The sequence below is a fragment of the Scomber scombrus genome, chromosome 6 (assembly GCF_963691925.1).
Source record: "Scomber scombrus chromosome 6, fScoSco1.1, whole genome shotgun sequence".
NCBI classification, from domain to species: Eukaryota; Metazoa; Chordata; class Actinopteri; order Scombriformes; family Scombridae; genus Scomber; species Scomber scombrus.
The window spans coordinates 9,157,209-9,185,049 of record NC_084975.1 but is presented as its reverse complement, the minus strand read 5'-3'; the positions used below and the strand labels follow the sequence as shown (position 1 = coordinate 9,185,049).

The 27,841-nt window shown below is 38.8% G+C and overlaps 3 protein-coding genes across 3 annotated transcripts; 2 read left to right on the top strand and 1 right to left on the bottom strand.

Annotated features, from left to right (window-relative positions):
- Positions 1–155: 155 nt before the first annotated feature.
- On the bottom strand, positions 156–2,989 carry pdf (peptide deformylase, mitochondrial). The gene is made up of 3 exons (XM_062421115.1): positions 2,896–2,989; positions 1,157–1,796; positions 156–857 (listed from the first exon to the last, which is right to left on the bottom strand). Exons 2-3 carry the CDS (start codon positions 1,743–1,745, stop codon positions 700–702), a joined length of 747 nt encoding a protein of 248 aa, XP_062277099.1. The 5' UTR covers positions 1,746–1,796; positions 2,896–2,989; the 3' UTR covers positions 156–699.
- Positions 2,159–11,920, top strand: LOC133981955 (uncharacterized). The gene is made up of 8 exons (XM_062420837.1): positions 2,159–2,246; positions 3,203–3,370; positions 4,009–4,232; positions 4,400–4,501; positions 5,579–5,680; positions 6,658–6,771; positions 7,226–7,334; positions 7,902–11,920. Exons 1-8 carry the CDS (start codon positions 2,159–2,161, stop codon positions 9,689–9,691), a joined length of 2,697 nt encoding a protein of 898 aa, XP_062276821.1. The 3' UTR covers positions 9,692–11,920.
- Positions 11,921–17,322: 5,402 nt separating this feature from the next.
- On the top strand, positions 17,323–27,247 carry tat (tyrosine aminotransferase). The gene is made up of 12 exons (XM_062421434.1): positions 17,323–17,455; positions 18,534–18,838; positions 19,358–19,462; positions 19,561–19,628; positions 19,970–20,128; positions 20,950–21,088; positions 21,200–21,252; positions 25,038–25,187; positions 25,298–25,426; positions 25,668–25,751; positions 26,078–26,176; positions 26,314–27,247. The coding sequence occupies exons 1-12, from the start codon at positions 17,451–17,453 to the stop codon at positions 26,452–26,454; spliced, it is 1,437 nt and encodes a 478-aa protein (XP_062277418.1). The 5' UTR covers positions 17,323–17,450; the 3' UTR covers positions 26,455–27,247.
- Positions 27,248–27,841: the final 594 nt, after the last annotated feature.

Here is a 27,841-nt window from a genome sequence, read left to right as displayed (position 1 = left end):
AATTACATTGCAGGTCAGTTATCCCAAGTTGGATGTTCTTGACTATGAATTAGAATAGCAGTGCATTTGATTGGGAAATTTGAATTTTTCTGTAATGTTCATACATTGCAAAGTTATCCAGTGGACCAGGTTAGACCCCATGGTGGGCCAGTTCTAGCCCATAGGCCATACATTTGACATCCTTGATGTAGATTCATCCATTTTCAAATTCTCATGTAAAACTGCCAGAACGACCAGTGTCAGTGAAGTTCTTGTAAATCTTGTAAAGCACTTGTACTTGAAGAAAATGAACTTCCTAAGGAAATAATGGGAAATAATCTTTACCAAGTAGTTCCATGTTGGTATCTTTTTATTGTTATTGTGGCAGACAAGGGTCTTTACTGATTTGATCATGAACATATCAGTCTCTTTACTCATCAAACACAGACCCAAGGTCCACAGAAACTCCTGGCTTGCACTTTTAAACCGATAAGAGGTAATTGGTTTGTTTTTTTCCAAGCCCTTCAGCTTCTGGCAGTTTATGTCCCATGAAACCAGTCACCAAAAAAAGCCCACCTTTCTGCGAGCCAGACCATTTGTCCCATAAAGGATTCAGCAGACACTGCATGCTCCCAACAGCAAGTGTAGAGGCTTTCATTGACAAAGTGCAGGTCCTCATATAAATATTGGTGGTTTGTCCTGAGGATCTGTGGGGACCAACTACTCATTGTATGACTGCCAGTTGATGTTGATGAAAGTCTTGCTGTCCATGCGGTCGATGTAGAGGACCCCATCAAGGTGGTCCATCTCGTGCTGGAGGATGCGAGCCGGCCAACCGCTGGCCTGCCAAGCCACTGCTTCTCCCTTCTCATTCAGACCTGCAGGAAGAACAAGCAGTGGGGCGTAAAAATACACAGAAATGAACGGGGGATTGTCCTTGAATGTGTCTACTCACTGCACACTGACTCCTCCACAGTTCAGTGTTTCTAAATAGAGAGCAAATGTATCTCATTTTGAAACTTTTCTTGTTTTGTGTGAATAATAAGATCACATTTTAGTCAGTGGGTTGTTTTAAAAAAAAAAAAAAAAAAGAAGTATTTTATAGCAGTCTAAACAAATAAGATTTGGCAAATCATCTGAAAGGCACAACACAGGATAAAGTTATAAAGGTGCGTACCAGACACTTCAACAGAACGGTAACGAGGAACTGTGGCAGAGAAACCTGAAATGCTCTCACAAGCCTCCTGAAACACCAGCGTCTGTCCGTCCAGTACCCTCAGCTGTGGGTTTACAAAGACCCTCAGGGGCTGGGCGGACAGACCGCGGGCCTCCCTCGACACAGGCGAACTCTCCTCCAACATTTTCTTAGGATATTCCAGGGCCAGTATGCGGAGTGGCACTCCTATCTGAGGCGCGCTCAGTCCCACGCACTCAAGTTTCCGCATCACTGTCACCAAAGTGTTGATGACCTGCTGGATCTCAGGGCCTGTTATAGCGGAAGGGTCAACAGCGGCCGCATGGGACCGCAGCACTGGGTCTCCTACCTGGCACACATGACTGTACGGAGGACCGGAAGAGGATTTGATCTTGCGTTTCATGTACTGAAGATAGGAGCGCACCTTGACGTTGGTGGAGTAAGAGTGTGTGCCAGGTACAGGGGGGTATGTTGAGGTGTGTGGAAGCTGGATGGAAGGGGCTTTGGCTGCACAAAGTCTGTATCCCACCCTGGAGAGATGAAGCAGTGAAACACATGATGTTCTGTTCATGGTGGAGCTGCAGCTGGGACGATGTGTCGAAGGTCAGGGAGATGCACGATGCTGCAGGGACATCACACAAGAGAATGACATTAAGTTAATGTACAAAACAGAAACGCCACATTCTGAAACCTACTTTGCTGCTTTAATGACATTGAGACTTTCAGGTCAAATTTGGCCCCGAAACCTAACACGTTATATGGCCAAAAGTAGTAGACACACAAACATTACACCCATATAATTGTTAAACCATTCCATGACCATTAACCTGCTACTATCAAGTCTGCTTTGCTGGGAAGCTCTCCATGAGATTTTGGGGTTCAGAAATTGATTTTGGGTCATAAGGGCTTTCCATCTGCATTGAAGTTCATTACAAAAGTTCTGGGTGGGGTTGAGGTTAGGGCTCTTTTGTGGAAAATACCACTATGGCGCATTACGATTTCCCTTGCTTGGGAAATAAAGGGCCTGGCATAAACCAAGGAACAGGCCTTCATGACAAGCATGTGAACAGAGGTATCAACATACCTCCATCAAAGTGCAGTTCTGTGGAGGTTTGTTACTAAAATATGTAGAGTTGTGTACTTAACCATAGTTATTGGTGAATTTATTACTAGCTACTGTAGAAACATGGCAGGCTCTGTGGGAGAGGACCTGCCCGCTATGTAGATATAAAGGCCTATTGTCAGGTGATTGTACACTAATTGAAACATACTTATGAATATTATATTCCATTTATACCGAGCCGGTTCTGCTACATTCCACTGAATTCTACACACTGCACCCCCACATACATCCAGTCCAGTATCAGTGTAAATTACTACCACTGGGCGGCACCAAAGTCACACCATTTCAAACGGAGACGTCAGAAGAACTTTGAAGTCATGACTTTCAGACACACACTTTTGTAAGGTAAGATAGTAACAGTGTGAACCTAGTTTGACGAAGTGTTTGTTCCATTCAGCAGAAATCTTAACTTAGCAGCGTTTCCAAACACCGCCTGCGGGGTCGCGCCAGGTACAACGAAACATGCGCGCCCTTCCAGCTGCTTTCACACATGCTACAAAGCTAGGTCGTTAACATATTAATAGAGATATATATGCTGCTAATGCTGCGAACAACGTATAGTAAGTATATATTTAAAGGCGTCGCGTAGCTCCGTTACCTCACAGTAAGGTGTACGCTTCAGAAAAGGACCACATATTGAGGACAGAGGGTGGTAATAAGAGGGCAAAAGGAGACTGTTACAGCGCCGGAAAGTGTTTCCAGGTCAACAATGTCAGCTTCGCAATAAAAGTCTACAAGCGTTAGCGGCATGGTTAAGTTACAGCAGTGCTGATTAAAAACTTTTATTTTGATAGCGACAGATGAGTGAACGCGGCAGAGCTTTACAACGTTTTGAAACCGGAACTCTAGCAAGAGCCGGGATGTTGAACACTTCACACATCCTCAACTTGCCGGTACATGTCCAGCTGGGCGGCTGTCAACACAGGTGAAAAGGCGCAGTGGCGATCCCTGCTTCTTCACACCGTCAGCTGATGATCTGCCTCCTCACATCAACATGTCTCTCAGCTCCCAGAGGCTGCCGCTGTGGATCATCGAGCACCTCTGGGCTCACAAGATGATGGATATGCAAGAAGGTTGGGAAACTATTTCACTTCTTTTTTTTCCTATAGTATAACTCAGAGTTATGATGACTGTGTAGTAAACTGTATTGTTTACAGTTAGTTTGCCGGTTTGCCTCATTTAGATGTCTGCAAACGTGATGCAGATCGCACAGCTAATTTTAAATACGTACATTTCTACTCATCAGTTTTCTTGCATTATCAAAAGATTGCAGTGTGATGCAGTGATTAGATTAACTCCAAGTTATCCGAGTAAAGAAGCCCTTCTGAAACAAAAGACTGATTCTTGTGCATCGATTCAAATAATTAATCAATTGATTTTATTGCTATCAACAATCAAACAAACCACAAATGAATTGATAACAGTATTGATGTAATTCAGTCTTACTCACCACATAATCAGTTGTATACAAATGTGCAATGAAATGCTGTTTAGTGTCCCCAGTAGATGTGCCAGTAATTAAATGAGGGCAAATGTAAAAGAGGAGCAAATATGAAATGTACAGTAGTGACAATATGATAATATAGTAACATTTTTAATTAGTCTAATGATTATCTCCAGAAATATTAATTGATAAGCAGTAGTTGTACTCATTTATTTTTGTTAAATGAATTTATTTATTTTTCTGATGCTAAACATTGTGTCTTCACAGTTGTGGATGCTTCCCACTGGCCAGAGGTGGACTCACAGCCTCTGAGCCTCGAAGATTCGTGGAGGCTGCGTGTTGTGTCTGCACAGGTCTACTCCATCATGAAAAACAGGGACGTGGAGCACTTTGAGAAGGTGATGGGCTTTCTTGAGGCCACTTACAGACTTCTGCCTAGACTCGTGGCAGCCATCAAACACATGAAGATCACATTTGGCCTCAAGACTATGGTATGGAAATGAGTCGTGGTAGCATTCATTGATAATAAGCATGTAAAACTTTTTTCTTGGAAATGTATTCATTGCAGTTTTTCGGTGGCTGTATTTAAAAAAAAAAAAATGTTCACTTGCATTGTATTTGAATTTCCCTCTCTCTTGGTTATTGTCTCCCCCTTTAGGTCATTATGTGGATGCTTAGGGATGGCAGAGGCATGATTGATACCGTGCATAAAATTATCCAGTTCTTCCCAAGTAAACTACCTCAGTACCAAGATCAATGTGTAAGTATTCAACTTTGTCCTGCGTATTTATCTATTATTTATTTATTTTTACATTTAAATAAGTAATAATCAGTGGCGTCAGTTTAACTTAAAGCTGCACTAATCAATATTTTTATATTAACAATGTAAAACAAAATAAAAAAACTCAACCAGTGGGACCAACTGGGTGACAAACCCACAAAGAACTATCACCAACTTTGTAGTTCCTTTCAGCTCTATGGAGCTTTTTAGTATATTTCAGCTCAGTATTTTGGTTTTATGACATGAAACTTTTTGTTCTACTCTAACTAATCTTATCACCCTTTCCCCACCCAAAGTTAGCTCAGATATTTTTCTCTCGAGTTACTATGGACCAAAATAGAGCCCAAAAGAGCATACATTTTGGACTTCAGACTGATTTTTAGCTGACACAAGGGGTTAATGAAAGTCCCACTCCCACTACAGATTCCCCAGTGTTTACATTCTTTGATTCACTTTATGGTATTCACAAGTGTGAAAAAACACACTTGTTATAGGAAACACAAGTAGCCAATTAAAGTCTTTCCCGTTCAAATATGGTATCTCTGCCCCACCATGGAATGTCAGCTACTGTGTAACCTCTGAGTTACCTCTTAACCCCTTAATTAAAGTATAACATGCACTTTTCATTCATGAGGTAGCCAGAAACTTGTGCTAAGACTTTTGCTAAATGCTAAATGCTAAATGCTAAGGCTGTTCAGCGTGTGCTAGATGTGTAACTGTTTGCTCACACATTCAACTTATTAAAGTCCCTGCAATCAAGAGGGTTTTTTTCAGCAGTGACTTATTATCAGATATTGTTATGTCTTTATGTATCATTTTGAAGTTCAACTGAGAATCTGGTATGTCTGATTAATAATTGAAATGCTACATATCATCGATTAATTTCAATGGATTTAAATAAACTGTATTTTTATCGGCGACATAAACCAAAAATATGTGTCCAGTTAAATATGGTAACACTTTGCCATGCCAAACTATTGCTTACATTAACATTTTGCCAGCATTAATAGATTCATCCATCATCCTGTGTTTTGTGTCCTTTTTCCTGTTTGACAGAGCCAACATGAAATGTTCCTAATGCGAAAGAACCATCTGGACTTTAAGACTCTGGCACAAACACTCGCTATGGACAAAGACAGACTTGAAGATTATATCAAGGTTAGTTTACTTCATCACAGTGTGTGTATGTATATATGAGTAACTGCCACGATAAAGGGTACAATTTATTCTGTTATTCAAAATGTTGACATTGATTTCTTCTTGGTACTTCGTGATATATGGCACCTTAGAGGAGGAGCTGAAGATTTGAAAAATCATTCACTCTTAAGCGGACCTTGCAGTGACACATAATTATAGTGTAATTTACATGTAATAAAATGACAGATGACACAGCTGTATAGATAAGTGTGTCCTATCATTATAAGACAATTATAAGTCACAAGCTATTGATTGCATTATTACTGTTAAATCAGCCCCATACTGCAATTCCTTTTCTATCCAGCAGGGTGCACTACAGATCAATGTTTTAAAACAAATCCTTCTGCCCTCCACACAAATGTGGAACTGTCCATGTCCTCAGAGTGTCATAAAAAAAACCCAACAGTGATGTAATGAGGAGTAATACATGCTTTGCATTGTTATTTTGTTTTCGTGCATCAAATGAACTCTTGACCACGAGTGTCACTGGGAAAAAGCAGTTTCCAAGAAACCTCTGGAACTGAGTTATTAAAGTTTAACACAGGTCAAACAGTAAATACACAAATGGACAGCAACACTGTGAACTTGTTGTTTTATTTAGCACAAAAACACTGTGCAGCCCACGTTATGTTTTTTGATGACATTGCACATTCAGACTTTGCTTTCTGGCCTTTGGAGTGTATCATTAAAGCCAAAATCCTATTTCTTATTATTCTAAATTGTATGAAATCAAAGAAATGATAAATCTCTGCACACCTGAGTAGTGACAGGTACATAGGATGAATGTGCAACCAAAAATGAAAAAATGCTCCCATACACTGTCTTGCTCATTGATTTAGTTTTATTGAGTTGAAACATTTCAATGTTTGTGATCAACGGAATTATAGAAAGTCTAATTATGTTTCTGTACAACTTGTTAATTGCTGCCTGTCTTTCAGAACCAGATGGAGGAGCAGTATGGTGAACTTTATGCCCAGAAAGTAGAGGACAGGTTGCTGCACTATCTGCAAGAGCTGGAAACTGTCTTACCAAGAGATACCTACATTGATAAGGTGTGTCTTTGTTTATGTCCGTGCTTGCAGTATTTTAAGAAAAAAAGGCCTATATATTTTGATGATCTGACTTACAAACACATGTACAATGTGAGATATTGGACTACATTAAAATTAAAAATGTAGCTGTTTTGATGCCTCTCTGGTATTTCAGAGAATTACAGAGAAAATACACAGAGTTATGTTTTTAGCCAAAATGCATAGTGTGTATCCTTGATGCCCACTCATCAAAACATAAAGATAAAGAAGCTTTATTGTCATTGCACACAAGATACAATGAAAAACATTACTCCATAGCACCACTAGTGGCCAAAACCCCAACTGGATACCCTTCAAGACAGTGTATAAGAGTTCATTAAAGGCTGCAAAAATGACTACACTTGATTTGTGTCTAATATCATAATAGCAATTTCTGACTAATTGAGTATTTGCCATGTATGAATGTGTGAACCAGATACTGAAGAAAGAAAGTCCTGTGACTGAGGAGGAGAAGCTGCTGTTAGAAGTTATTAATTCTGACGCCACAACCATAGCAACAACCCTACAAAACCTGCTGCACTGTGGTAAGAATCACTTTGTAACACAAATAATGCACACAATTGTCAACTATACGACATATGGGGGGAACAGGTTGACACAGCTTTGCTGTAACTTGCAATTGTGCAATTTGTATTTTTCTTCTGGTGACATTACTGTGTACAATTTAACACTGAAGAAAAAATAATGTACAGTACTTCTCAAGAACAAGTGCATTACATAAAAAACGAAAGGCATTAAGACTAGATGTAAAAGAAACACAAGACATTTAAAAAAAAAAGACATTTTAAAAGATGAATTAAATAGATAGACGGAGGCTTAGATAAGCCCCTTTCAGACATGCACAACATTACATAAATGTCATTGCAATTTTACATGTTTTACTCATTTCAGCTTTGTAAATAAATAAAAAAAATGGTTGCACATTATAAAAGGCAGTAGAATCCTCAATTAATTGATGAATTGAATGAGAATATTAATTTGGCGAGTTAGTAGAGGTGGAGATGGAGAGGACATGCGTGTGCCTTCACATTTAACCAGTACTGTGATTTTATTCTCATGATAATTGTGCATTGCCTCTGCATTCCTTTTAGATGTTGCTTCCTGTCGTCCAATCAGTGCTTCTCAGAAATCAGAACATGGAGCAGAATTGGAAAGCTTTCAACTCCCAAACTCTGTTCTGTATGCCAGCTCCTCAAAAGCTCTTCTTGGGTCGCAGGTTATTAGAGGAAAGGAGGCTGCACAAGATTTGTCTAAAAGCTACCATTTTTTGCTGGAGGAGGATAAATCTAACCTGGATGCACTGACAGCAGGTAATAGCAGTGACGGAGGAGTGAAAAATGTAGCAAGTGTGCTGGAGAGAGAAGAAGGAGACACTTCAGAAGAGAGGGGCAAAGTGGGAGAAGAAGAGAGTGGTCAAAGGGAAAAGGAGGAAATGAGTCAGAGCAGCAGTGGATGTTCTCAGGAAGTGGCCTCCTCCCCTCAGTTCTGCTCCAAACATCAGCGATGGGTAAATAGCATCCTGCAAGAGTGTCCTGATGAGTGCTCAGAAGAGCTGCTGCTTCAGGCTAATGTTTCTTCGTCCCCACCACTGTTCCAGTCTTCCTCATCTTCCTCCTCATCACAGGACCTCACCCCTTCTGACCTCATCCCATGTCCTCCTAACCAAGAACATCCACCTTCACAGACCTCCGCTCGTGTTCTGACAGCAGCCAAGGCATCTGGACAAGGAAACCCTGAAAGTAAGCGGAGTTCTGGGCCCCCTGCATCAGCCAACAGTAACCCTCAAATGGTGCCTCTACCTCAGCCCTCTTCATCCAAAGACACTCTACCTGCTATGCTGTCACCGGTTGTCCGACTGATAGACATTGCTTCTGTCAGAGGGAACTACCTTACCTTTAACCCATATAAAGCATCTCCAAATAACTTCACCATTTCTAGTAAGGAACAGAAAGCTTCCTCTTGTAGTCCTCAGGTACTAACCTCTTCACACTGCTTTACCTCAGTGAACAAAGAGTCTACATTTAACCAACCGGAAACGGTGTCTCCAGCAAATCCTCCAAACACAACACACAAATTGCAAACAGCTCCTGTATCTCAGGATGCATCTGCCTCTACCAGCTATCAACCACCAACTCGACAGTCTGTCTCCAGACTTTCAAGAAAGTACAGACGGGCTTGTGCTGCTAGAGGGCATTCACAGGCTCTGGACGGATTCAGTCAAAACCCTTTAACTGAGCAGTTCAGAAAGGCCCCATCTACCTTTCAGATGAGTTGTCCGCCCTTGACGCACCCTGCTTCTACCTCTGCTGCTCAATCAGGGACTATATCCTCAATCTGTACCGATAACCAAATCCCTTTATCTACAAACTCATCTCAACAAGTTGCTCCTCAGAATTCTATCAAACCTCATCCTCAGAAACACAGCACCAGTCCTCTTCAGTCAAAGACATTACCATGCACCACTGTTGTTTCCTGTACCTCCAACTCTGATTGTCTGGCAGTCAGGACTGAGATCAGTAGAGTCTGCAGAGCCCAGCTGAGGTTATCGTTGCAGAGTCAGGTTGTGCTGCTGCAATCTAAGGTGCTACAGCCCTTTGTGAATCTTACCAGACTGAGCATGGAGGAGTGTCATCAAATGACTGAGGGGAGATCTCCAATCAGACATGTACAGTCTGTGGAACAAGATGGAAATGGTGACAACAATGAGGAAGAGAGGAGGGAGGAGGAAGAGCATGCAGATTCCTCTTTTGATCTCAACACTCTTTACTCCAGTCATTCTTCAAGTAGTGACAGTGACGATACCGACCCTGACTACAAACCTAGCATTAAAAAGAAAAGACTTCAACAGTATTTGACAGCTGTGAACCTGAATCATATATGAGAACATACAAATATACAGAGCAATTCAGTGTTGCTAGACTCAGGTTTGATGATCTGATATCACCAGTGATAGCAACTTCAATTTCCAGCAAAGTTAGTGGCTAACTTTGCTAGCTAACGTTTAAGTTAGTGAAGACCAAAACAGAACTAAAAGAATAATGAATATTTGACTCTGTCTCTGCTGGATGTGTAAACAGACAATAGTTGTGTAACATGTTACCATTATCCGTTTTAAAGAGGAATATATTAAACATGGGATTTTTAGATTTTCAGCTGATGAAATGTTTAATACTGTTATTTAATAACCCCTATTTAAAATGACCTGAAACCTGATGATTGCACTGTTGAAGAAGAAGGGGATAATTTAATTGTTTATATGGTGCTTCATACATTATTAAAGCTGTTACATTATCTTTTGAATTGTTATTGGAAAAGAAAACTAGAGGTGTTTACAATTAGGTTAATACACATTACGATGTAACATAACCTTCCTGACTTGAAAACCACCTATTATCATAGCATTTACTGTAGCAGTTGCCTCTTGAATGTTTGAGTGTTTTGTAACCATTGAAAGTGGTTTGTCAGTATAAATTTGAGAACCACTGACAAATCAGAATAAAACTGTCTTTTCATGTGTTTCTTTTTGTCAGTCTGTCAGTTGGTTGGTCCACCACTTTGGTCCAGATTTAAAGATCTCAACAAGTGTTTGATGTATTGCCATGAAATTTGGTACAGATATCCATGGTCCCCAGATGATGCATCCTAATGGTGATCCCCCGATCTTTCCTCTAACACCACCAGCAGGTTAAATAGTTGAAGTATTCAGTGAAATATCTTTCACAATAACAATAACATTCACAAGATGGATTGGCTAAACATTTTTTACCAATATTCATGGTTCCCTGATGTTGTATCCCAAGGACTTTGGTGATCCCCTGACTTTTCCTCTACCACCAACATGAGGCTGACATTTGTGAGTGAAATGTTTTTGCAACTGTTGGATGGATTGCCATATCTGGTATAGATTTTCATCTACTGCCATTATCAGGTCAATTTTTTAATTCCTCCAATACTTTGATTTATGACCAAATAACTGCAAGACGATGTTATTCCCATCAGCCTCGGTTTAACTTTGTTTGGTGGCCATAGACTCTTTAGTTGTGTTCATTAAGGGATTCAGTGTAGAAAGTAGTGTAGTCTGTGTCCACTTGCCTGTCACCTTGTAAGCTGATGTTAGTCAGACATGGATCTATACTTAATGGACCACCTACTCTGAGTCACAGCTGCTCCTCTTTGGCCAGATATGTGCCTGTCTCCTGAATCATCCAATGAGCCCTGAAAGTCAGCTCTGTATGGCAGGCTGTCCAGTGGCACGACATGACAAAGAAGAAAAAGAAATGGTTTAGACGTGAGTGACAAATCACTAAGGGTCATCACTGAGGTCAACAGTACCCCCTCTGTTTGCATATGTGTGTTTACAGAGTGCTATTCTGTGGTGGAGGTAAAATGAGGACACTGCTTAATGGCTTTTGACCTGAGTACTGATTAGGTGTGCCCTTGAATGATACATGTAACAGTATGCTGGACACACAATAAGTGTAGGAAATGTGTTGATTTGACAGCTGTAAGTACTGGATTTCACCTGGAAGTTGTCATGTTACTGTCTCTTTAATTATAAATCACACTTTTATAGTAAGACTTTTCAAAGGTATTTTATAATTGGGCAAATTGATATCTGTGGAGTGAGTAAGCTTACATTTTTCTTAGCCAGCAACTGAATTGAACCTAGTGTTTTCAGTAGTTTCAAAATAATTTCTACACATACTTTAGAGTAGGGTCGGGTAAAGTAGGGTAATGAACTCCTTTTAACACTGTGAGTCTGATCATGAATGATATCGAACCTGGCACTTTACCAAGCTACTGCAGTCTGAAGTTGAAGTACATGAAGTCTTCATTGATAACCTCACTAAACTTGCAGAATACCTATTTAAAGTGGCTGGTGGTATTGGTCAAATTTTCCAAGAAATATTATCAGCAGCTTTAGTCCACAAACATCAGAATCAGCCATGAACAGCCTTTTTTTTTATGTTGACGCTACATTTCTTTGATGAAATATTGATGTTGGATGAAAACATTGTACACTACGCAGTCTCCAAAGCTGTCCAAAGATAATAAAATAAAATACTACCTGCTCAAACTGGCACCAAGGCCACCTGTTGACAGCATGATGTTTATTGGTGAATCTAGCCCAGACAAAATGGCGGGGCTAGAAGATAACATTCAATCACCAACTCTGTGAGATAGGATGACCAAGGCCCTTGGCAAAGTGATACAGTGTTGATTTCATGACAGAGTACAAAGTTTCATGGGTAAACTGTGTGTGTACTGAGTCATTATATAAGAACTTATTAAAAGGGAAATCCACACTAAATACAAATTTACTTTATACTGACATTCTCAGTATTATAGACTATTAAACTATTATATGGACAAGATGGATGGTTGTGATTGAATTGGTGATGTCATCATATTATTAGTGACCAACTCTGTAGGTGCATAGACCTTCTATTTGACCTATTTAATTAGAATTGGTAATTCGGTTAAATTCATTAGACTAAGTTTGAAATGTGCTGTCAAATTTGATCAAATCATTCCATTTTGGGGTGGATTTCCTCTTGAAGGCTTTTATTTATTTATTCATTTATAGTCACAGGGGTACGAGCTGTGAATGTTTGCTTGCTTTTTCCTCGTATCAGTATTGCATCAGATACATTTGATGTTGTATGTTCCCAAACTGAGGTTAAAGAGCAATGCATGACTGATGAACTGCACGTTTCCTTTCTCCTTTGTTTTTAAAGCTACTGTGTGGACTTTCTATGTGACTATAGCATTTAAAAAAATATTGTGATCAATATTAACTGTTTAATGTATTGTTTTGTTGTTTGAAATTCTAGACAATGGCCATATCTGCCAGCCCATTTCGGGGCCCCTCGGTCCAATTGGGGTGTGGTGGTTTGGGGCGTGAAATACTGTCTCTGTGCTTTGTTTAGACTACCAGGTGGAGAAGTTGGGAATCTTCATATCCTACACATGGGGGCTTTGACCTATATTGATTGATTTAAATCCTCAATACCCTCAGATTTATTGTTCTCAACATGTTTTCCCAATAAAGTAAGCAGATTATTGTTTTTAGCCACACTAGCAGTACGGCTGTCCACTTTGGTCCAAAGTTAAATATTTCAGAAACTATTGACAAATTGCCATAAAAGTGTGTATAGACATTCATGGTCCCCAGTCAACTGACTACTGGCCCCCTGATTTCTCCTTTAGCACCCCCTTGAGGTTATTTTAGTGAAATTGTTTCTCTTCACATAAAGGATAGATTGCCATGAAATTTGGTTCCCATGATGCCCAGAAGATGATTCCCAATAATGATTGTGATTTTATTCACAGGCACCATTTGCAGGTTGGCATTTTTGGATCAGAAAGTGAAATATGTCAACAACTACTGGATGAACATAAAAAACTGATTATTATATAAAAAGAACTTTGGCAACACTTTCACTTTTACTCAAGCGCCATCATCTGGTAAAAACAAAAATCACTTTGTCCACAACTTTAATTTATGACCAAATACCTGCAAAGCTAATGACCTTCCCATCAGCTTCAACTGTGCTGCTAATTAACAAATGTTATTAGCAAAATATTGATCATGGGAAACATCAGCATATAAGTATTGTCATGGAGATTTTGTTAGCATGTAGATGTTAGTGCTGTACATCCTCACAGAGCTGCTACAGTGGCTGTAGACTGAAAGGCAAACGAAATACATGCCACATGCCTTCAGTGGCATAACAATACCATCAAAGGTGTGTTCTGTCTCAGTGATTGTTTGTCTGTCCAACATATTGATATAACACAAAGTGACCGGACAGTGTGGAGAGGCACACATCTGGTAAACATGGACACACATGAAATAATAACATGTTTTGTTGACTCACGTATCAGTTTCAGCATGTCATTCCCATCATGAATAAGTAACTTTTTGTTTGGGCAGGGTGACCCATAGACGCAAGTGGTACTTGAGTTTATGTTTGGATTTTTTGAAGTGATTTTACTTGTTTTGATGGGAGTATTTTATCATGCCTTTTACATCCATTACACGGGATAAACTTGAATTCAAGTCAATTTACACAAAATGTAATTTGTAGGGCTTTTTCCACAGCAAACATTTTGAATTGTCATAGTAGGAAAAGCAGAGATGTTTATCCTAATTTTAGGATGCCTTTTTAACATTTTAACATATTTAAAATCAGGCTCATTTGCATTTTTTCCCCTGCGGATTAATGATCATTATCCATGCCAAATACCTAAAATAAAAATGTATAATGAAAAATAAAAACATTAAAGCAGCAATAATCAATATTTGTATATTACTAATGGATCACATGACTATATGTGAAAAGAGATTGATCTCTGCAGTTCCACCCAGCTTGAGCTTTTTATTGTGGTTCAGGTCAATGTTTTGGTGTTCCAACTGCAATTTTACTGTTTTAGTTCACTCTCAGGGCTCTCATATCATGTTTTTTGTCCCCAGAGGATGGATCCTAATGGTTAGTTGTAAAGTAGCTAGTGAACATAGTGGAACATTTAGCTAAACTAATAAGCCAGATATTTCCCTCAGGAATTGGTAGAGAGCAAAATGTTGTTAAAATATTGAATATTAGACTTACTGGAAATAAGCAACTGTGTTTCTGCTGCCCCCAAGCGCTTAAAAAAAATCACTTGAGTCATGAAATCATATCTCTCTGGTGTCAGGAGATCTTTGGTTTAGCATAGCTCTGTCCAAAGTGTTTGGCCTGGCACAGTGCCTTCCTGGAGTTTTGTCATTAATGTGGGGTTGTCTCCTTGCTCCAGCTATATGAGAGTGCTCAAAGTTAATTTTATTTATAGAGCATAAAGATTTGCTTCACAGTGCAGAAAGTTAGGTCTTCTCATGTTACTCTCTGCAAGAAAGTGAATAACCATATGTTTTCGAATGTCAATAAAATTCAGCCATCATTCATTAAATATTTGCACCTGTGAGTTTCAAAAGTCATGTTGTTGAAGGAAATGGTTGAAAAAAACAAGAACAGAAGCGTTTATCCAGACCAGTGTTCTGGAGATATCTACAACTGCATACACATTACGTAACATCATGGGGTCATGTCATCAAGCTCAAGCACGGCCAGCAGCTGAGTAAGATGAAATCCTGAAGGTTTCTTCAGCGATATGGATCACTGAAGTATTACCGGAAGCAAACTTTGCAGCCCATAAAAAAGATGAAGTGTCATTTTCATGAAGAAGAATGGGATGTAATTTGATATTATCAAGAGATTTAAGGGTTTGACTATGGTGTGTTGAAGATACTGTGCACTGTGCCAACGCCCCAGAAATTGGACGCTCTGGAAGATTTCCTCATATTGTATATTTGACAAGATGTTACGTCTGCATTCTGTCCAAAACTACAGCAGACTGGGGGCTGTTTGCTGTGTTACATTGATTATTGTAGCACTGGAACCAGACCAAATCTTTCAAAGCTCTGATATCACTCTCTCTCTCTTTTTTTGACGTGGATGAATGAGTCAGGAAAGGTTGTTACATAAGAACGTCATGTACACAGTAGTCGAGGAAAAACACGTTCCTAAAAGAAATAACACCAAAATGTAAAAATACAAGTAATGTAATACAAGTAATGGTCCAGCATTACTGTATGTGAGTATTTTAGCCTACTATATTATTATTATTATTATTATTATTATTATTATTATTATTATTATTATTATTATTATTATTATTATTATTATTATTATTATTATTATATATTATGTTATTGGATCATTATTACGATGTTGGATAGCTTCAGATGACTGAGATAAATTGGAAAGGAGTGCATGGGAACTGTATCCACCAATTCAGTGTGAATAGAGGTTTGTATCTCGTTAAAGCCAAAGGCTGCAGGCAGAGATGGGAAGTGAGGCCCTCAGAGATGGTTAACAACACACTCAATCCCATCAGGGTCACTGTGGATGGGATGAAGCTCACTCTGAACCCAGATAAACCCCATGATCACTCTTTCCATAGATGAGAAGGTGTCTGCATGCTGTCAGTGAAAAAATTACTGACTTCTCCACTTTGGTGCTTCCCTGCAATGCAAATTTTCAATCAGACATACTCTTCACACTAATCCAATAATGTGTGACTGTAATCAAGTTAAAATAACTATATCCTTAGATTAGTTTCTAAGATCCAAAATCAATAAACTATATTATAATACATGTACTTCAACAATGATGTCCAGTCATTAGTCTTTAATGTGCTCCTCTGGTCATCGCACTGTTAGACCTGACCTGACTCCCAAAAATACTTTTCTTCTTGATTCTTGAGATCACAACATCACAGCATCACACAAGAATCCATCTTGTCATGCCTCAACTTAAGCGCTTGTGTCTGGCATACCAGTGGTTCAAACCAATTAGCATCATGAATCTAGCCGCCTTGCATGATGATAGATTGATGGTTCAGCCAATCACCTGCCAAGTATTTTTTGAAAGCGCCTGCCTCTTTCCAAACAATTTCCAAGGATGCCCATCTGGCATGTCAGGTCACAAAAATTCTGCAAGTTTTAATACAATTTTCTGATGTTGGATGGTTTTATTTATAACAGTGCATCACATTTTTTGAAAACTGTCAAATTTAAATAGCAGAATATTTGCCTGTGAAATGTGGCGGTTCAGTAGCAGTATAAAGCAGGATGAAATAGAATTACTTAGGTAAAGTACATGGAGTTTTATTTCAAGTCTTGAAACAACAGTCAGGAGCCCAAATTTACATTTCTTGCTGTAATCATGACCATTAGAAGATCCTTTCATAATTCACTTACAATGTAGCCTAAGTGATGGAGAACAAAATCCACAGTGTGACAGCTTCAGAAAAACCTTTAAATACATTTTTGCAGAGAAGGAGAACTGTGAATTTTGTCCTCCATCACTTATATTATAGTTCATTATGACAGGATCTTTTAATAGTCAGTATGAACAGGAGGGATCATTATAGAGAGGAAAACCTCATGCACTGTTCGTATAGACACCTGACTGTTGTTCTGAGACAGACTTGAAAAATGGTGAATCCATCCTTTAAGATCAATACTTGAATCAGGATTTCATCTCAAGTGGGTCATGTATCCTAAAAATTGTAATATTGTTTTAAAATCAGTAAAAAAAAAAAAAAAGTGCTTAGGCTACTAATAATTTAAAGACACTTAACAATACATAAAAGATACATTACCTAAGTTGAATATATAGGTATTTTCCTTCCTGCACCCACCACCTTAAAGCACCTGCACTTTGCGCCCTCTCTATTTGGAGGCACATGCGCATGACGCACTCCTGCAGACGCTACAGGGAGGGAGGGAGGGAGGGAGGGAGGGGGGGGGGGGTCCTCTCTACTTACGTGAGATCCCCCCACCCACCTGTTCAAAGGCGGATAATAGATGTCGTTTAGGTTTTGAACTGGTATGGTTCTGATTAGTGATGTAAGAGGGGTGTAATGGCACAACCCTCAGCCTCCACCAATGGAAATAAGGACAGGGTTCAACACCCATTTTCGTGAATCCTGCTATAAAACCGGCAAATAACATCCCTCAGAATTCATTTAGTGTGAAAGTTATTATCCTGCGCTACTATACTGTTTGAGAAACTTTGTGTTGAATAGCCTGTATAATGAGGTAAGTTTTTTGAAATTTCAATAAATGTATACTTTGACAATTTAAAAAAAAGCTATAGATGGAGTTGCATGAAAATTAAATGCATGTTTTCTAAATAATTGAAGGTTTACAACAGTTAGCCTTTTTTTTAAATAGGAAATTAAAAAAACAATGCAATTGCAGCGTCTTGATTGATGTGATAGTAGGCTACAGTACGGGCCCCTGAAGGTTTATTTCACCATTGATGAAGACTATGATCTTTATTGAACTTATGTGCAACTGCAGTGAATCTCTTCTCTGTCGGTTAAATGGGGAGAGGAAAAACAAAAAGCTAGAACAAAATTTCTTTTTAGGGATTTTGATGATTGAATGGGTACGTTTATGATTTGGATTATCTGACAACTGGGTGGTCAAGATGGTCTTTGTAAGGAAGCAGTTTAAGAAAGCTCAATATATGGGATGGGGATTTTTTTTTTAAATAAATAAATGAATAAAATGTTAAGAATCCAGCAGAGCCTTATGTTTTTATTTGAATCTCTCAATATGCAGGATTTTGATTAATAGCATATTTTTAAGGCTGAACAAGAGTTTTACAATTATGAATACACTTTTTTGGTATTTGATTATAATCTTTACCATGTTCTGATTATTCTTGGTTTATGAATAAAGCCACAACTTTGAGGTAGGTTTACTGCAGTTGTCCAGTGGTGGAAACAGAACTGAGATCTTAGCAGCAACATCTCACTGTAAAAAATACTCTGTTACAAGTAAAAGTGATGCATGCTAAATTCTACTAACATAAAGGTTGAGTAGTATTAAAAGTAGAAGTACTCATATAATTGATATATTATGATAGATTCATTGTTATGTAAGGGGCATGTTCAAGTTATAGCTGATCGAAGCGGGGCTAATTTTAATATGTATTACATTGTTCGGTAGTTTAATCTGTAACAATTCATTTTACTTTATAATCACATAGTTGTTTTGTTTTTTTAATTAAAATGTAACATAACTATCTGTGAGATAAATGTAATGGACTAAAAAAAAAAAATCCCTTTATATTACTTCTCTAACATTCATTGTCCATCATCCTCATCAGTTCCAAGATGGAAAACAAGTCTTACTTGGTTCAGATGAATGGGAATGGAGTTCACGGCAAAACTACTGTCAATGGCAAAAGCCTGAATGGGAGCGGAGTCAATGGGAAAGGAGTGCATGCCAACGGCATCCACCATGTCAGTGTGAATGGCAGTTTGTATCCTGCCAAAGCCAAAAGCCGCAGGCAGAAATGGGAAGTGAAGCCCTCAGAGATGGCCAAAAACACACTCAATCCCATCAGGTCCATTGTGGATGGCATGAAGCTCACCCCAAACCCGGATAAACCCATGATTGCTCTTTCCATAGGTGAGAAGATTTCTGCACACTGTCAGGGGCAAAAATGACTGAATTGGTGATTAAAAAACTTCTGGTGAAACTACTTTCCTGCTCATGAGCAATGCAAATTTTCAATTAGTCATTATTAATTGATTAATTAATTCTCCAACAAGCAATAAAATATTAATCAGATGTTTTCTGCAGGTTAATACGATAATGTGTGACTATAATCAATAAAAAATAAATACCACATTAGATTTCCAATTAATATCTAAGACTGGAAACATAATAGACCAATAAATTATATTATATAATGCTAATACAACTGCTCATTAAAAAGGCAAGTGCAATGGTAGACTGTCCAATCAATGTTTACTGATGTATTTATTTTTGTTTGACCACAATTTTACTAGCTCTTTATCTTTCAGAAATGTATAAGAAGTATGTGGTTTCTTACATATATATGTATCCTTTATCCCAGGACTTGTGTTTGCAAATTTCAGCTTTCTTTCAGTGTTGACTGCTCGTTTACTATCACATGCTTTCCAGGTGATCCAACTGTGTTTGGAAACCTGCCAACAGACAACGCGGTGCTTCAGGCCATGAAAGACGCCATAGATTCCCAAAAATTCAACGGTTATGCTCCTTCTGTCGGTGAGTCACAGTAACTAGACAAACAAACTGGCTAAACCTCATCCTGCAGGCTTTGAGGTTTGTGTCTAACTAATGTATCTCTGTTGACCCGGTGGTAGGTTATCTGAAGAGCCGGAAGGCAGTGGCCAACTTTTACAGCTGCCCTGAAGCCCCACTGGAAGCCGAGGTGCTCACTTGCTACACACTTCTTTACCTTTGCTGACACAGTTTTTAACTCATTTTTCCAGTGTCATTCTCTGCCTTATTCTACCTCTAAAGCTACTTAAGTGCACGGTAACCACATTGTTAGGGAATGAAAATGACTCAGCAGCATGATTTAACACTTGTTATACTTCATATACTACATCTGTCATCTGACTGTAATACATCAAGGTGCAAGTCTTGATAAAGTCTACTTGTGACTTTATCAAGTTAAACAACAGAAGATTTATGGTGTATGTGTTGGAGACATGTATGGTTCTATTGATTATGCTCTTGAAAATAAGATGTACCCACCCTCCCTTGCAGGATGTGATTTTGGCCAGTGGCTGCAGTCAGGCCATTGACCTGGCTATCAGTGTCCTGTGTAACCCAGGGGACAACATCCTGGTCCCGTGCCCAGGTTTCTCCTTATATAAGACTCTGGCTGTTTCCATGGGCATTGAGGTCAAACTCTACAACCTGCTGGTACGTAGGAGGGAGCACCATCCATACGGCCCTCGATACTGTTTATTCTGTCCTCTCTTTTTGGTAAAAACACACTTACCTTAAATCCCTTTCATTTTGAAGGGAAAGTAAAATCTATTTAAAGTTCTAGAGTTTAGAAAATGTTCTCTTTGCCATTACTATCAAATTAATCCCTGGTTGTATCTGATATCACTACCTTTTTCACTTATACTATTATAGTCCTATATAATAGACAAGAGTTCAAAGAGTTCGCTCAATAGTGAGCAGCAAATCAAGATTTCAGACACTAACTAACTCATCATTGTCATTTTGTGTCATTACCGTCAGTTATAGAGTTGTGTGATGGTAGTTTTCACATCTTTAAAAATGTGGAGCATTGCATTGCGGGATTTTTGAGGGCACTACACAGTCGATATATTTACACACTCATCATTCGGACACTCAAATATAATGGCAGAGGGTAAATGCAGTGCACTATATGGTAGCCTAAGTACAGCGTGAATTTGGAGCACAAAAATAACTTTATTATCATGTACATGTACAATAACACAATCAGGACATGGTTAGCCTAGAAAGAAATGTATTTCCCAAAATGTGTGACTGGAAATTATGACATTTTCATTGTTGTTGCACATTAGCTCATGTAATCTTGATGACATTCTTGAGGTTCAGGTTGTTGGTCAACCGCAGTTGTAATGGATATTTAACAGCCTTGTACTGGCTGTTGTTACCTTCCTGGTGCAACCTCTAACATTACAGCAACTTAACTCTCTGTAGATAAAGCTTCTGCCCTCATCCTGACATACATCTTTGATCCACAGCCAGAGAAGTCATGGGAGATTGACCTGCAACACATGGAGAGCCTGATCGATGAGAGGACTTCCTGCATGATTATCACTAATCCCTCCAACCCATGTGGCTCCGTCTTCAACAAGGAACATCTACAGAAGATCCTCAAAGGTTAGCAGCTTTGTGCCGTTTAGCAGGAAAGAAAATCTCATTTTATTTGAAACAATGTCATACATGATCCATCTCATAACTAAATATGTTTTTGGTAATTCTTGATTCTAGTTGCTTCCAAACACTGTGTTCCCATCCTGGCTGATGAGATCTACAACGACATGGTGAGTACAGCTACATACCAACACAAGTCACATCTCAGGACAGGTTGGCAGGTGGGCTTGGCTGGTTTCTACAGGGCCTCATGTAACACTAGCGAGGCACATGACATGTGAAGGCAGAGGTTGCGTTTTAGTTGGTGGTTTTTGCTCTGGCTCTGATGGTGGATGGACAACCTCACATCAGCACAGGGGGGATTAGGGGAAACGTACTGTGAATGAGGCCAGGAAGCAGCCACCAATAAGCAGCTGGGTAAACGGGCAGCAACGGGTCAGCAACGGGTCAGCAAGGGCAAGCGGTGCCATCCAGAGTATTGATATTTTATGCCTGGAGTTAGTTTTTCGATCCAGCACCTGTAATAACATTTTGGACATGCACACTCTAAATTCTCATGGGTTTTAAAAATTACAAATTCTACAACTACAAATTCTCTAAATATTTCAATTTTCTTCTCATGATATTCAGACCATTCTCAAAAATCTAAAATTCTCTTCTGGACATTGCAGTCTTTTCTGCCTAATCATCAATACAGCAGCAACATCTCAGAAACAGCATCCCTGTGAGAATATATAATTTAGCATTTTAGAAATTAGCAATTTAGCAGGTTTCAGCATTGTGTCAGTTAGGCAAAGTTTATGCAGTCTGTCTTTATTGAATGTGAATCTACAGTCGTTAGCTGTAGCTAGCTAGCATACCACAAGGCCAAGTTGGAACAATTTCAACTTTGTGTTTTTCACTCATTACCTCTATTCAAGCCACCTAAAGCAAATTCACATCTTATTGTGCTCACTCACAACTTATTTTGAACTTTTTTTTTGCAATGTCGTTGCCTCTGAAATGAGCTTTGCCTGCTCTTAATACATCTTTACTCTAACTCTCTCTAGGCCCCTTTCTCTAGAATCAGAACTAGAAACTGTGGTTAGGGTTAAGGTTAGTAAGTAACATGGACACCATAATTTTTTTTAGTGTAATATATTAATGCTGTGAGCACCATAGCTCCATTGTATTTGGGGTGAAGACAAATCTCAGAGACAAAGAGTGGGCGATGCAACCCTTGAAGCATAAAAAAAGCCAAGTTTAAATGTTGACTTTCAGAAAACAACATTATCAGCACATTCAGTCCATCATTGTTGGAAAAAACTCTATTGAACCTAAGTTGAAGGTCATGCATACGAATGCACTCGGTCTCTGGTACACACAGACAGAAATGAACACACACACACACGCACATACACACAGGCAGGCTGAATGTTGTTTGCCAGATCAATAAACAAGTGAACATAAGGTTAGAGGTAATTTGTCTAGGTGCAGTAGTTTTCCACTTTGGTACCTTTCTGATAAGATGATACAGCATTTGGTGAGTTGCATATCACTTGACCAACTTCAGTTTTTAGTCTTTATTTAGCTGTCACTGTCTTGCAGATTATAGCATTAATCTAGGTACCTTTGAAAGATATTATTGGTAATGTGATATTCAAATGAACAGAGGTCTGGTCTATTCATCAAATCATGAGGTTTATGAAGTGCTTGTAGAGAAAGAATGATGATCTGCTGTGTGCAGAGAAGATGTACTGTAATTGTAGGGTAACACTAACAGAAAGGTTATAAAAGTAGCTGAGGTCGCAGTACAGTTTGATAGTAGAACTTCACTCACGTCCTCCCTTGATAATAAGATCAACCATGAAATTACTGTAAGAAGCAAGTAACAGTTTTCCATCTTGCTAAGGTCCTTAACTCACCTACTTCAGATACTGATGTTCCACAGAACATTGTGTCTGTGGGATCTCTCTGTAACCTACTGACCCCAACCAACATAAAACACTTATTTAATTAATGTAAAACCAGTAGCTTCACTGGCCTGTCATTCCAACGTTGGAAAGGTGTTGGGGGATTGAGGGGGGTTTTTGAAACCGACTCCACTATCAACTCTGCAATCCGTAAAGTTTGATTAATGGCTGCTAACACTGTTGGTTGTCACAGTTCACTGTTGCAAAGATGTTTCATGTTTCAATAAATCTTCATTGATTTCTTAAGGGACAGCAAATGTTCTCATCCTCCTCTCTTTTGATCAAAATATCTTTCAGTAAGCGTAAAGGCATCAAGCATTGCCAAAACATCTTCCCTCTCACTAAATATCTTGTACTGAACGGTGAAGATAATAGAAAATTCACAAAAGAAGCTGTAGAGTACGATACCAGAAAGAAATGTACTCCCTTAACAAAAACAACAAAAAACAGCCTATCACTTGCAGAAAGAAAGAATGAATTGTGACGGCTTGCTATTGCACTTTTTTTTGTTATGTAGCAGGAGCTTGTGTGAGTGGAAAAGTTTAGAGTCAGGGTTGTTGGGTGCATCCACCAACCCCCACCACAGTTTCACATTCTAGACTAGCAGACCAGAATGACTTTGCACTTTTTCGGCTACATGTGTTTGCAATTAATGCAGATGTTGGGTTTAGGTGCAGCAGAAACTCAGAAGGAGTTGGGGGGCGTGTGATGGGTGGACAGTTGTGGGGGGTGCTAGTGAGGCCTTTTTTAAATGAGTGAGTGTTTCGTGGGCTAAGGGGCCAGGGTATCTGTAAACTGCACCAGCACAGCTAGACTCAGTCTGTGGGTAATTTTCCCCTTGTCCCTCTCCTCCATAAGACCCCTGGCAGTAAATAATACTTTTACAACGCATGTCAGCTCAATCTAGATCTTCTCTGTGCAGATGTGCAGAATATGGTTTATTCGGTTTTTTACATACTTCTAATTCAAATTTGTATTGAAATAGCTCGTTTAGATTGCTCAATGTCTGCTCCATTTTCATTTACATCCAGATTTTCTTTGTACACCCGAGTGGACCTCTCAGTATTTTAATATAATTACATAGTTGATTTCAGAAACGGGGGAGTGGAGCAGCCACAACCCAAAACGTGCTTTAAATGGGAGAGCTATACAGGCATATTTCAGAAGTAAATTGCTGTTATGTCATTCATAACAGTCCGGCCAATAGGATGTGGGGCAGTTCCCCACTCCAGTGTCAAATATACTCGATGGTTTTAATGAGAACCAGCTTTCTGTGGGAGGACCTCAGACTGTGGTTACTATATCATCCTCTCTCTGTCCTCTTTTACTTGTTCGCTCTTATTCTTTATCCCTCAACCCCACAATTATATAATCAATATTTGAATTAAAATACATGCTTGTATTCCTCTATAGTGCTAAAATAATTGTTTTCCAAACCATTTTACAGGTTCACATAATGTTATATGTAAAAGACATATTATATTTTTGTCATAAATTATGAAAAATGGTCAACGTATCAGAGCATTCAGCTGCTAAATAGATATTTATCATACTTACGTTCACCAGGTGGATACAAACACAACTCAAAATGAATGCAAATTTGCTCCATTTTTGTTGGATGTGTAAATAGGCTTACGTTTGCTAATACGTTGTTAGACATAATAACTTTGCTAATTACGTGGTTTTATTTATAGCGGTTTGCACTGCCCCCAAGCGGCCTAAAATATGATTAATTGCTGCTTCAGCTTCTCAAAGATGCAACATTCACTACTTTTCACCAAGTTTACAAATCACAGTGTATGCTGTGTAGGATGTTTTTTTAAACGTTGGAGTTCAAGGGTTCCCAGTTCTTTTTTTACTTTCCTAAACATGAACTTAAAATTCAAAAACACAGCCTAAAGTTGCCATCAAGGCCACTATCATAGAACATAATGGTGACCCATGCCTATGGACGAGTTTGCCATCTTAACATATTTCATTTTGGTCCCTGCTTCTATCCACAGGTTTTCCAGGGTTGCAGTCCCTCCTTGGCATCTCTCAGCAGTGACGTTCCTGTCCTTTCCTGCGGTGGCTTGGCTAAACGCTGGCTGGTTCCCGGCTGGAGGATGGGATGGATCCTCATCCATGACAGGAATGAGATATTTGGATCTCAGGTGTGTCTTTCTTTACATCAACTACATATCCAATACAGAGAGAATTGAGAAACTCCAGCAAATGATTGTTACACATTTTTATTCACACATGCAGTGATTTTCCTCTGCAGATTCGACAAGGTCTTGTGAAACTGACCCAGCGTATTCTGGGCGCCTGCAGCATTGTGCAGGGTGCGCTGGACAGCATCCTCAACAATACACCACAAAGCTTCTACAACCACACCCTCAGCTTCCTCAAGGTAAACAGCAGGTTAATAAAAGATGACTCGCCAGTGTCATCTTTCTACATACAATATATTTTTATCCATCTCTACATTCCACTGGATCAAAATATTGTCAATATGCCCTGGACATATTAGCCATATTAGTCTTAATAATGTGTTTATGGTATTGTAAACACTTACAAATACTCATTATATTAGAAACACTGACTAGAAAATATCACAATGTCGTTGAATGGTTTATTTTTTTCTTCCTCAGTCCAACTCGGAGATTTGTTTCAATGAACTGTCCACCATCCCCGGCCTGAACCCCATCATGCCTTCAGGAGCCATGTACCTCATGGTCAGTACCACAAGTGCAATGCATACTCAGGTCATAAAGGCAGACTTCATCAGTCTTTAGTTGTCTTCAGTTTATGTAGTTAGTGCAGATGTTAAAAAAATAATATGAAGCAACAGAATTTTGGCAGGAAAGACACTTTTTTCTATGCAATAGTAACGTTTCATGTTTCAGATTCAGATTCAGATTCCAATCTAATCTGTCTGCTCTCTGTACATCAGAATATATAAATTTCCTCTGTACCATTCTAGTTTTATTTCTTTAATGGAGGTTTGATGATGAATTTGACTTTTTTACAAGAAAATTTGTATTTGTGCACGCTTTTTCAGGTGGGAATTCACATGGATCACTTCCCAGACTTTAAAAACGACGTTGACTTTACTGAACGGCTGGTGACCGAGCAGTCTGTCTTCTGTCTGCCTGCCACGGTAAGACGCCATCCCTATCCTCTTTATCATTTGTCAGTCCGTGCAAACACACTTAAAATTTTACATTGACATTCAAGTAACATTAGGTCTATCAGTTTAATACAGTCTAAGAGTGTTCATGTTCTCTCCTCTCCCAGGCGTTTGAGTATCCCAACTACTTCCGCATTGTGGTAACAGTGCCGGAGGTGATGATGGTGGAGGCTTGTGGTCGCATCAGGGAGTTTTGCCAACGCCACTATCGGCCCCTCAGCCATGACAGCAACGATCTGGACCAGTGATGCAGCAGAGCTGGACTGGCCTGATGGAGTGGATGCTGTGGAGACCAAAGAACTGTCCCTTAGTCACACATACTGAGCTGGAAGCTTTGAAATTTTATTCTTCCAAGATTTGACATGAGAGATGTACAAATCTGATGGGCAAAACTATGTTAATATCGTCATCATTGTGGCAACAAAGCGTATTAGCGGCATATCTGATGGTCCATTGATGGTGTAATTTTTGATATAAACCGTATGAAATGAGCAGACCTAATATTTATATTTTATACAGGCAACTTGTATTAACCTCTATTTGTTTTTGTATATTTATATAATTTGTTTGAGGCTTTTGATGGCTATGTAATGTAACCTCTTATCAACTGCAGGACTGTAGAGAGTGCATAGTGTACACATGACATTTTGTCATAAAACAGGAGATACATTATTCCTATTCTGTGCATTGTGATCCACAATCAGGGGAAGTGAGTATATATTGGAATATTCATTTTTACAAATGTTATGTAATGATTAACCTCTGCATACTTAATACTTATACTAAATGCAGTGTCACTGTATGGGCATACTCTTCATCAAAGTCTTTTCTGTATATTGTCTGTGTGTTAATTGTGTGTCATATTGAATTATATATATGTAAATATATATATATACGTAGTGAGGTCCAAAAGTCTGAGAGCACTTTCCCATTCGTGGTCTCAGACTTTTGAACCCCACTCTTTGTATTATATATTTTTACAAATGTTTATTTAGTAGTATTATTACTAGTTACCTAATAAAAACATGTTTGTTGAGACAACTGGTGTTGATTGTTAGAAAAGATAATTACATTTTTAGATTCAAGCACATTTAGTTTTACAAGAGAAATGATCTGATGTTACACAGTTTACAGAGGATTTGTCTCTTCCGGACAAATAGCATATTTTACATTGTAATTAATCAAATTTATTTACAGAAAAAGGTTATTGCATACAAAACATGCAACAAAGTGATGAAATATTGTATGTTTAATTTTGAACTTGCCCTGTGCAAAGGAAGTGATCAGAAACAGCCTAATTGAACCTCCAACCAAAAATAAGTCACAACTAAATGTTCAGTTGTACTTAAAAATCTATAATGCTCACTTTAAATGTTGAATTAACTTAATTTTAATACAGCCTCTAATAACATATTGGCATCAGAGGGCTTTACAATCTTTACAACATGACATCCTTTGTACTAAGACCTTCAATTTTTAACCTGCTAATATATCAACTGATAATTCTGGACACATCTTCAGTAATGTTCCTGGAATCATCAGGTGTTTCTGATCTTTCAACATCATACATACCCAACTTAGGCTGATCAGATGCAAGCTTTTTCTCCACATGGCAAACTTGCTTCTCTCTCCCTA